The 12,330-nt window shown below is 34.6% G+C and overlaps 1 protein-coding gene across 5 annotated transcripts in view; it reads left to right on the top strand.

Moving 5' to 3' along the window:
• Positions 1 to 12,330, top strand: part of LOC108134957 (integrator complex subunit 3 homolog) — a 78,058-nt gene that overhangs the window by 20,138 nt on the left and 45,590 nt on the right. For 4 of the 5 annotated variants that reach the window (XM_041710145.1, XM_041710142.1, XM_041710143.1 and 1 more), the window contains one exon: positions 4 to 161. The exons of the other annotated variant lie outside the window; for it this stretch is intronic. In XM_041710145.1, coding sequence (XP_041566079.1) covers positions 4 to 161 — 158 coding nt within the window. The remainder of the gene's footprint in view (positions 1 to 3; positions 162 to 12,330) is intronic. 5 annotated transcript variants of the gene reach the window in all.

The raw sequence follows: 12,330 nt of genomic DNA, 5'->3' as shown, positions 1-12,330 counted from the left end.
TAGGACCTCTTGCCAGAATTGGAAGCTGGAAGTCACTCGGAAGCATTAAGCCACTTTCTGTTATTGTTGAAGAACGAAGAACCAACGAATGAAATAATTCGATTAATGCTCAGCAGGGAAGCAAAGACGAGGGGCGATCCTTTCGTGACCTCAGCTTTAAGGTAAACTCTAAATTTACTCGTAGAGTAAAATGGTGCATTGTATACGCTAAAAATGTATCTAATAGGTAGAAGGAAACGTTTCTGACCCTATTAAGTGTACATATTCTTGATCAGGATCAATAGCTCGAAATAGTCACTTATGTGGTGGTGTTGTAGATCGACGATCTTGTTTGGCATTTTATACCCTTGCAGAGAGTATTATAATTCCAGTTAGAAGTTTGCACCGCAGTGAAGGTGACATCTTCGACACCATAAAGTATATATATTCTTGATCAGCATCACTAGGCGAGTCAATCTAGCCATGTCCGTCTGTCCGTCTTTCAATCTGTTTCTACGCAAACTAGTCTCTCAGTTTTAAAGCTATCTGCATGAAACGTTCCCAAAAGTTTTCTTTCTATTGCAGGTAGTATATAATTCGAAACGAGCCAGATCGGACGACTATAGCATATAGCTCCCAAAGGAACAATCGGAAAAAAAATAAAAAAAAATTAGAACTTTGCTGTTTTTTAATTTTTTTTAGTTCTTCGACTTATAGTAATGGTTAAATATTTCAGAATTACGGTTTAAATTTTATCAAAATCGGTCGAATATATCACATAGCTCTCATGGGAACAATCGGAAAAATAAATAAAAAAAAATTATTACTTTGCTGTTTCTTAATTTCTTAACATACACGCAAGTCAATCATAATTTTAATGTTTTCAAGAATATTTAATTTTTGAAATAGCTGCAAGGGTATTTGAACTTCGGCTTGCCGATTTTGCTTCCTTTCTTGTTTATTTTTATTCTCGGAATCAATTCTTTACTAGCACTATAATTTTGTTTCACTGAATAATTTGAAACTTTAGCAAGCGGTGTTAAAGATTCATTCAGACTGCCCAATCGAGCGTAAGATAATTTCAATGTTCCAGTTGAGGGTACCTGATGGGCAATCGCAATCAGAAAACGATTTCTTAAAGTGCACATCGGATTCAAGGATAAAAGTCCGATATAATCAATCGTAATGGTTGATACTTGATCGTCACATATAGCTGATAACTCCACTGGTGATATAATTAAAAATATCCGTAGATTTTTTGTTCTCAATCTTTGCCATGTGAATGATATTGCCGAACTTATTTTCTGCCACAATGACGATGATTTGTTATTAAACATTTGAATCTCACAATGATTGTCAATAGAGAACATGGATCTGTTTAGTAAATTACAAAGATCAAAGTCTCTTGACGACATAGTAATGAATTGATCTCTATGTTGATTCACTGCCATAATTGGATATTCAATATAAAGGGCCATAATTTTATTGTTGGTGATACCGGTATTGGTATCAAGTTATATACTTAAATTAGTTGTGTTGATAACAACGCCAGTGTTATTTTAAAGTTTACATAGTCCTTTATCACCTTTGTTTCTGCCCTTATTAATTTATATAATTCTAGTACATGATTGTTGAGGCATGTTGCTTGGGAGAAAAGAGCAGTGGACTAATTTCATAAGAATGAACATCTGTTTAAAATCTTTGTAGATTTGCCGCCAATATGGATAATTGATTTGTCAATTGAATGGCTTTGAGAGAATCCTGACGAGCGTTACCTTTATATGATACTTCATTTTTTTGATATTTTTGTCTAAAGCAGCTTCAGCTATTTTCATGATGTGGAAAGTAAAATCAATTATTGAACTTTGATTCTTAACTGATTCCAAAATGCATTTGTTATTCGATTTAACCTTTTGAATAGTTTATAACGTTCTACTGGCATACTCAGTATCTAATATGCCAAATAACCTGTTGGCAAAATTTAACGACATATTCTTGACATATGCAGTAAATCATTTTCTCAATTTTTTTTCTTCGTAAACGTATTGAAAGTGATGGTATAAAGCAGCACAAGCTTAGACTGTTTTTATATGTAAGCACATTTGACAGTCATATGTTGTTCCCATGTAAAGTGTCTTCACATATTCGAGATTTGGCTTTAAATCATAATAAGCTATAATTGACCAATCTTTTCTTAATAAATTCCTGGCCTCGAATCAAACCAGCTAATGATAATAGCAGCAGCAAGATTAACTACGGCATCGATAGCAATGGTAAGGATGTGCTCTTCCGCTTCTTCCATTTCGAATTAAACAGAGTGGTCAACCCGACTACAATTTAACCTTCAATGGTATTTGCATTGTTGTATATACATATTATTTACGGGTTCTGCTTCAATATGAGCTTGTCGTGGTTTGCATATTATATTTATCTAGAATTTTAATAAAGTCGTTATAATTAAATATATTAAAGTAAATATGATCAATATTAACGTTATTGAAATTTGAGTTTGTTTAATTTGAATGAAAGGGTTTAATATGTTAATGTTATCAAATGTAAGTTCCGAATCATTTGACATAAGATATTCGGATATTAAGAAATTATTGTATTGTTTAGCAGTGATTTATTCCAATATCTTATGGTCTACCTTAGTGTAGGAAATATTATATATTAAAGTAGTAGCTTGATTTGATTACATCAATTTTTTTATTATATACTCTGATTTTATTACATAGACATTTTTCTCCATTTAGTTATCTGGTAAAACAAGTGCTGTCTGGGCTTAAAGTGACATAGTTATTAAATATTTCTGTCTTAAAATTATAGATTACAAAATACTTATTTTTACATTTAGCGACATGATTATCAATTAAGAGTTTTCCATAATGGTGTGAGGTGGATCGTGAGTTATAAACTTCGCACTGGTTTGTAATAATGGGGTATTTTATATATATTATAATTAACTCTTGGTGTGTGGCGATTTTAAATTTGGAAATATATAATATGTCTATGATTACTACAGGTTTTTGTTCGTGCCTAAAAAATTCCTGGATGTTTTCAGTGTTTAGAATTTTCGTGTTGAAAACATCTATTTTTGCTTACGTAATTGTGTCCATTAAATTCATAAGATCGTAAGTTAGTAACCGAAGGCGGTGTTTTCTAAGCGGGAATTCTTGTTTTGAAAATATCGATTAAAGATTTTCAGTTAGGGTTTTTATTTCTTTAACTAATTTTGAATTAATTACAAATTGATTATTATTACTACGGATTAAATCATTATTCTTATTACGAACTGTAAAATCATCATGGTCAGGCGTTCCTGCTATCCATTTTCAAAGTGTACATAATTCGTTGATTCCCCTTTTAGTTCTATTGGGTACAATTTACGAGATAAGAATTTTAATAATGTCTAAATCATAGGAAATTTCCGATTGTGAATTCTGATTTGCTTATATTTAAGTGAGTTGCCTCGAGTTAAATTATGTTTTTATAAAGACTTTGATTAGTTATTTGGAATAGGTCGGCGTAAGATTCATAAACTAGGACATCTAGTATCCTTGTATAGAAAGAAATCATTTATTGAAATAATTTGTTTAATATTATCTTTATGAATCGTACGATTTCTGTTATTTATAATTACTTTATTAGGGAGATTTTTGCAATTGTTGTTGAGTAAGAATCTATACAAGTAATGAATATAAGATTTTGGGCATAGTAAATATCAATATGCAAATTTTCACCTTTTCTTTCCAGGATAGGTGCCTCTCCGATAGGAATTTGCACAGGGTGTTTATTATATTTATTTTGATTTCAAATTGTGCAATTTTTAATATATTATTTTGAAAATAACTTGGGCCAGTAATATAATCATATTTGCTTATAATTTTTATCTAATCCTCGGTGAGCTCTACTGTTTCTTCTATTATGGCAGCCTGGTCTTCATTACTTTCTACATCATGAACGAAAGTCCTTGTGTAAAGGAATTTATTAACGATTTTTTTTTATTTATAGGTTTTTGAATTGTATAGAAATATTCAAGTGTAGAATGGATACCGACTGTGACATTTGGCTGTAAATAGAATTAGAATTGAAACCAAATTTTCCGGAGTGTCTTACTCGATTATTTGTCTGGTATTAATAAATACACTGACGGATTTAAGGACGGTGAACCTAGCTTTAACTATTAATAATTGAGTTGTAAACTGCTTTAAAGGTTTTTTTGTTTATTCAATTACATATACAATTACAATTATTATGATCGGAATGGGATTTTAGTTTAGTTGACATTCTTTTTAAGGTTTTTCCATGACGTCCTCCTAAATATTTTGTTAGGGGTTTAGCTTTGAAGGCATAATTCTTTATATAATAGCCGGTAATGCCGAGGAAGCTTCTTAGTTCTCAAATATTTTTTGGAGCCGGATATTTAATAATAGTGTCTATTTTTTCCGGATCCGTCTTGATGACGTTGTAGGATACAATGTATCCTAGAAAACTGACTTCGCATTTAAAAAACTTCTCCAAAGAAATCTTCATATTGCCTCTAAATAATATATCAATTATTTTAGATAAATCGAAATAATGTTGTTCTGGTGTATTACAGAAAATTATTATGTCGTCCATATAAACATGACATGTTTTTCCTACTTCTTCCCTTAGAATGACGCCCATTGTCGTCCATTGCTCTTGGTGCATTGGTTAACCTTAAAAATGCATATTTTCCGTTATTTATTGAGAAATAAGTCTTTCATTAGAATCTGATGAAACCCTGATTCTAAGTCTATGGATGAAAAATATCTAGCCTTTCCCAAATTAGCTAGAATTACAGACGGGTCTTGCATGGGATACCTGTCGGGTATCGTACTTTCGTTCAACTTTTTATAGTCAATAACTAGTCTTAATTTAGTACTTTCTTCACCATTTTGGCCTGGTACCACCAATACTGGAGAATTGTAAGGACTGCGACTTGGTCTTATTATTCCTTCTGTTATCATTCTACTGATTTCGTTATTAACGAAATCGGCGACCGACACCGAATACGGATATTGTTTTCCGTAAATGGGTCTGTCGTGAACTAAAGTGATTTCCCCTTTTATATCTGTACGAAATGGGATTTGCTTGTTGATTTTCGAATGCTCAGTTTAGATTTTCTGTAGTATTTGGTATCTCATTTCTGTAATGCTTTTACTAATTTCACAATTGAGATTGTTTAAATTGTCAGTGACGGATTCTTCAACGTCGGCTTGATCAGGATTTTTATATCCCAAACTATTATTAAAGACGGATAATTCAACGTCCGCGTGTTCAGCATTTTTGAATCCCAAACTTGTTTTGCTTTGATTTGCTTCCTTAGAGTCAGTTCTGATTTTGGCCTTTTCATCAAAGTATTTTTTTTGTAATAAATTCTTTCAATGGTAAAATGCTTTTTTCTTCAAAAAATGAAACCTGTCGTTATCATAAATTAATTATTCTTCTTTTCCATTATATTTAATAAGTCCCTTAGCTGTATCAATTACAGCTCCTATGTTTTTCAACAGGCTATAGCCGACTAGAAGATCTGAGTCTAGCCCTTCTATTTCATAAAAAGTATATCGCGTATCAAAATATTTATTTTTTGAATATCCATTCACTGTGGATACTCTTTTCTAATTGGAAGCTTCTTCTTATTTTTATAAATTGCTGCTCTAATATAACACAAGGTTGCCCCAGTGTCAAAAAGTATTTTTAATTTTTTATTTATTTTTGGGTTATTTCCAATTATATAGGGTAAGCATACTCCCGACATTTGTCTAAAAATCGTTCACCTCAATGTTATTTACTCTCAACGACTTGTTAGCCGGTTGGTTAACAGTTCCAGTTGGTACACTTTTATTTTGGGTTTGTCCTTGCTGAGTATTTTGGGTCTCAAATTTTTTAGTTTGACTCCACTTGTTTTGGCTTATTATTATTATTTTGATATTTATTATAGCTTTGATTATAGCCGTTGTTAGCCCTGTTCTGAACCTGGATAGACTCGTCTACCTCTATTGGTTCTGGCTTATTTTGTGGCTGCCTATAAGTGTTCCACTGATTTTGTTGGTTATCATTAAATCTACTCTGGTTCCAGGAATTATTCTTATTATAATTATAATAACCATGTCTTTTTTTTCTGGTTGTTTTCATGATTAAACCTTAAATTATCATTGTTTCGCTGATTATTGTAGTTGTTGTTTTGTTGTCTTGGCTTGTGGTTGAACTGTGTTTGTCCATTTTCACAAAAGTTTTCCTCACTATGTTTTCTCTGAGTAGTTGAGAAGCTGCTTGCAAAATGGGCCCTCATGTTGTTGCCTTCCAGTTCCTGAACTATGACCATGGCATTTGGTAGGTCAGGTAGATTCATTGAGAAAATGGTATCTGAAATTTGGCCGTTGATTCCGGTAATAAAAATTCTTAGAGCTTCTGTGTTTCTCATTCATTTCCGCTGTTATTGTTGTTAATTTTCTATTAACCGCACCATAATACATTATGGATAATTTTCCCTGACTCAATACACTTAATTCCTGTTCAAAAATGTGAATTGGACGTTTGTCGCTAAAGACAAAGTCAAGTCTGGCCATTATGGCATCGAAATTTAATACCGTACCATTATGGTTTAAGGCATTTGCCATTCCCTTTATTTTGTTTCGTAATATTGACAAGGCAGAATAAAACCTTTCACTCCCTCTGAAATATTGCGCCAAGGCTATTTCGGCTGATTCTCTCTAACTAACATATTTATCTTCTTCACCTTTATATTCCCTAACGGATTTGATGATCTCATAAGATGTGTCGCACTTGATATTTGGATCTACCCGATAATTCTCCACCGATTTTATTATATGAGAAAGCTTACGATCTCGTCCTTTAATGGATTTAATTCAAAATTTACAATTTGTTTAATTAAATCTTCTACATGTAACATTGCCTGATGGTTTGTATGTTCTTGAGACTTATTCAGGTGGAGCCTTATATTTTCTCCAGCCTGGCTTGTTGAACGTTTTACGATTTGCTGAAGGGCACAGCCTTTTTTCTTTGAATGTCTTTTTGTTGATGATTTCGAAGATTATTTTGTTAAATTTTGTTTTTACACATTTTTTAATTAAATTTTTTTACAATTGTTATTTGTTTGGTTTAACTTTATTGTCATTTTTTAATTTTTATATTGTCCGAGCAGTGAATTTATGTTACGATCACTATTTTGTAGTTTGAGATTTAAGGGGATTATTTCATTAATTATTTTCCACCTTAGTTTTTTGATCAACACAAACTTTTTAATTTTTGCCGGTTGTATAGTGTTTAAGAGGATTATTGCATTTATTAATTCCCATCTTAATTTTATCAACACAGGCTTTATATATTCGTCGGTTGTATCGGGTTTTTGGCCGCGCAAAATTCCTTTTTAACATTTAAAGTTTTATAGAGTTTATTTTAAAGCTTTGTTTCAGAATTTTTTTATCACACGGCCCCACTCTTGGCGCCAATTAAGTTCCTCGTTCGTGAATGAATTAAAAAAATATTTTTTATTTTATTTAATCACTTATTCACTATTTCAATAGCTCGAACTTATTTAATTCACTGCTCTTTATCTCGATTTGTTCTGCTGCTCGATTCTGTTCTTCAAAACGGACTTACTGGCCAAGGGCCGATTATCTGATAAGCAAACCTCGGTTTAAGAAAATCTAGGGACTTGAATATTGGATAAGAGATTGACTCAAGAGAGTCTGAATAAATTGGATGATGAAATTTTTGGCTTGATTGTGACAAACAATTAAACTGATGTCTCTGCAATTTTGGGCCGCGCTGGATGCTGACCGGATGCTATTGTTTACATTCGGAAGGCCCGGCTTCGTTTACAGTAGAAAGACCGCGGCGCGGCAATTGTTTACAGAAGAATGGTCGCGGCGCAATTGGAAAGATAATAATTTGGTGGGAAAGCTGATTAAGAAGTTCCCAGCTAGAAGTTGTATACAAATTGGGTAAGGAGCCTAGGTTCTTGGGTTGGATAACTTGCGTATATTCCTCCTGAAGTTGTAGGAGCATTTTAAAGATATCGTCATTACATGGTAGTAAGAAAAATTCATTGCATCTTGAGAAGTTGTAGCATATTCCACCCCTGTTCATACTCTTATGATAGAGTTCCCGTCCAAATGAAGATGAAGAGGAATAACCTTCTGAGTAATGGTCGATCGGGATGACGTCGAAGGTGCTGAAATTCATTTGCATAATGTATCTGAACTTTGTGTATCGGTGGTCGGAGAAGCAGTCTTCATTCCCTACCCTCCAAGCCCGATTTGGTCAATCAGGGTCTCAGAGAATAGGAGCAGAATTTACCCTTTTATTCCTGTTGGTAAATGTCGGGCATAACCCTTTTTGCAGTTATATAAGGAGGTGATAAAAAAGTAACTCACCCCGTTTTCGTTTCTGTTTGTACTTATTGAGTGGAGGAACTCATCCTATAGGGGGACGCAAATGAGTTCCTTTGTCGAGGTTAAGTAGACGAGTTCTTGATCTAAAGTGCTTGGTATACCCCCACTGCGGTCATGGGCTAGATAGAAAGATGATAAGGTGTGGTGTGTATGTGTGTCTAGCTCTAGTCTGACCGTTGTCGCTAAACTGACGGAGAAGAAATGCCTTAAAGTGTGGTTTAACAGTGATAGAGGTTATACAGATTTTGTTACCCACACTCCAAGGTTCTTGTATTAGAAATATATCTATAGCGCCTGTCCCTAGGCACTTTAAAAGGGCAGCTGTGGCTGCCTTTTAGTGGTGCAGGTTAATTTGCAGGTGGCCGGCTGACCTTCATCTCCTCTTGAATGTCCGGAAATCTATTCTGGGTGCCAGCGTGGGTGTGAAGCCATTTGTGGGACTCCACTCCTACGACGTACAGAAGATCGGCCATTTTGAGGGTCCAATTAATTCTTCGACTTGTGCTGAGTATTTGAAGCGTTGGTCAACACTTGATGAAGACGACGATGCATTCGAGGCGAAAGCATAGCAGGATGGCCGAATGTGGGGTGTGTCTGCTTTAAGGAGCAAGCATGCCATAGCATTGACAAATAGCCTGTGTTGCTTGTCTTCTCAGATGCATAAACCGCCAGGCTGTTGGCCGCCAATTTGTCCGTTTCGTATATACGGAGCTTCGTTTACTCGAACCCATAGTACTGTAAGTTCTGTAGCACCACTAGGGATTCCAGGTAGTTGTATTTTGAACCTGGTAAATATCTTGAGTATCTCCTCGGGGTCGGAGAGTTTGAACGGAATCCACGCTCACGACTAAGAGTGACGGAATGTAAGCAGCATCGCACATATCCAGGTTGGCTCCAACCATGGCGATTGCTGCCTAACATAGGTCTGCTGATTGTTTGTCCTCATAACCGACCAGCTTGATATTCCCCTGGTACCACCTAACGGATGTACAGTCAGGTGGTGGGTCTAGGTTCTCGTCAAGGATCCTTAGAGAGACCCTTGTGAGGGACTTCCGGATCAATCCCCGTTGGTTTCTGTGTATCCAAATTATTTTGTGACCCTTTACGACTTCCTGCCTGTTGTGGTGGCATCCTCTTGAATTCTTTCTCCCTGTCTGAGATTGTTTGTTAACTCGGGCCATAGTCAGACTGACTCTCTTTGGAAAAGAGGACGGTTGTAGGTAACGCGCAGATACGCGCAGACTGGCCGGGGCCGTTTATTTGCTCTTCGGTCTTTCAGTCATTAGCGGCTGCCAAATCCTTCGGAATTTCACGCTTATTCACCCTGCTTTTAAGCAGTGCTTTTAACCTGCGACCCGATTGATTGCCTTCAGCTCGGCGTCCTCAAAACTAGCCCACAAGTTGTTTGGACGAATGGAGTGGCCTTGCCACACCGCCGCTAGGTTGTCCGTATATAGACATTGCAGAATATTTACAATTTTCGCTGTTATCCCTATTTTACAAAGCTTGTATATAAGCGTTCTTTAAGCCACACTTTATGATATACTCATTGCCATTCTTTGATTGGGTAGTAGACCAATGGTATCTACTCTCACTCTGTCGAAGGCAAATATAGGTTTATCAATTCTTATTCTCATTTTTATGCTCGTGCAGTCGCTAGTTCGGTCGTTCTGTCGCATTGCATTTCGAAAACGGTTGCCCTGCGCTTGAAGTGGTCTTTGTATGTATGCGTGATCATGCATTCTCATACACGGGTGCATGTGTGCGTTTATTTAATTTCGACACATCAAGAATATTTTGTCTTTTGTTACTTTTCATACTTGGTACCCTAACAATATGGGCGTATTTATTATTGGGTTAATGTTAAAAATAAGAATATTATACATATGTTATAATATATTTTTAAATATTTCAGCATACGTTTTATTTTTGATTACAAATTAAAATCAGTGGTAGAAATCAGTCTAGTGAGATAGGAACAGAGCATATCGCGGTCGGTGTCACTTACAACACCGACTGCTCTTAAGTGGTTGAGAAAACTTCCAACTAATTCACCTTTTGTTGCTGTTTTGCGAGCGGATGATGCCTGCATACACTAGCAGAGTCGATCTAGCCATGTCCGTCTGTCCGTCCGTTTCTACTCAAACTAGTCTCTCAGTTTTAAAGCTATCTGCATGAAACTTTCCCAAAAGTTGTATTTCTATTGCAGGTAGTATATAAGTCGGATCGAGCCGGATCGGACGACTATAGCATATACCATAGGAACAAACGGAAAAATAAATAAAAAAAATTATATCTTTGGTTTTTTTTCATTTTGTTTTTATTTCTTCGACATATAGTAATGGTTAATTATTTCAGAATTACGGTTTAAATTTCATCAAAATCGGACGACTATATCATATGGCATATACCATAGGAACAAACGGAAAAAAAAATAAAAAAATTATAACCTTGGTGTTTTTCATTTTGTTTTTATTTCTTCGACATATAGTAATGGTTAATTATTTCAGAATTACGGTTTAAATTTCATCAAAATCGGACGACTATATCATATGGCTCCAATAGAAACATTAAAAAAATATAAAATATATTTTTTTTAATGTAACTTTTCTATTTTGTAATTTTTTTTTTTTAAATTCCTTTAAACTTATTAATAATTTTACAGTTTAGAATTAGGCTTTTAATTTTATTAAAGTCGGAAAACGATATCATATAGCTGCCATAGGAATTATCGAATAATTAAGCTGCAAATCATCATAGCTTCAATGTTTTAAACATGTACGCAAGTAAATCATAATTTTAATGTTTTCAAGAATATTTAGTTTTTGTAATAGCTGCATGGGTTGTGAACTTTGGTTTGCCGAAGTTTGCTTCCTTTCTTGTTTTTATTTATTTTTCCAACTTTTGGGAAAGTTTCATCCAAATAGCTTTAAACCTGAGGGACTTGTTTGCGTAGAAACGGACGGACAGACGGACATGGCTAGATCGACTCTCCTAGTGATGCTGATCAAGAATATATATATTTCTGACTGAAATTATAATACCCTCTGCAAGGGTATAAATATGATTGATTTAAATCTACTTATGTTTTTAAATTTATAAAAAAAATATTAGAATAAAGGAGTTAGGTGTAGAGAAAAGCAGAGCTGGTTAAAGATATTTATTAGGTTGTCACCTTCTGTATTCACTGTTGGTCTTAGGTTATACGCACCAACAAATTTTTTTTTATAAATGCTATAAGCCAAAATTCTTTTCTGATCGAAGTTTGAATCTTGTACAATAAAAATATGTGGTTACAGCTGGTTGATTTGCGAAAAATAACTTTACATTCGAAACTGCAGAACTGTCTATAGATATCACGCGTGGTTTCGGTTGGTCATTGGAATAGAGATACTTTACATTTATTTGTCTTGCGCAAGCAAGTGCAGTTTTAGAATTGAGAAAATATTAAAAACAAACAAATAAATTGTTTTCAAGCTTGATTTAAAGAAAAATGGGAAAAGCTGCTGTTATGAGTTTATGGAACGTCAAAAAGTAGACTTTTTCACTCGCAAGGATTCGAAACATTACCAAACAGATAAATCGCAGCTCCAGAACTGTTGATAGATATTTAAGGGATACGGAGGCATATGGAAAAAAACTTCAAAGGAAAAAAGGACTATCTAAGCAAGCAGTACACCAAATTGTTAGAACCCTTTCAAATTAGCCGGACCCAAGGCCAACTTAGATGGCCTTGATGGCTTTCAACATTATTATCACGATTTGCGGACAGATGAGCCATGTTTAAGTCCCCACCACTGCCGAGAGGGAGAAATAAAGGTGTGGGGTGCTTTCACGTTATATGGAACTGAATTGACTTGATTTTTATCGATCAGAAAATGAACGGCGATCACTTCAAAACATTGTTGGA

This window comes from Drosophila elegans, unplaced genomic scaffold, assembly GCF_018152505.1.
Source record: "Drosophila elegans isolate 14027-0461.03 unplaced genomic scaffold, ASM1815250v1 contig_801, whole genome shotgun sequence".
In the NCBI taxonomy this organism is placed as follows: domain Eukaryota; kingdom Metazoa; phylum Arthropoda; class Insecta; order Diptera; family Drosophilidae; genus Drosophila; species Drosophila elegans.
This window is presented reverse-complemented; position numbering and strand designations above follow the sequence as displayed.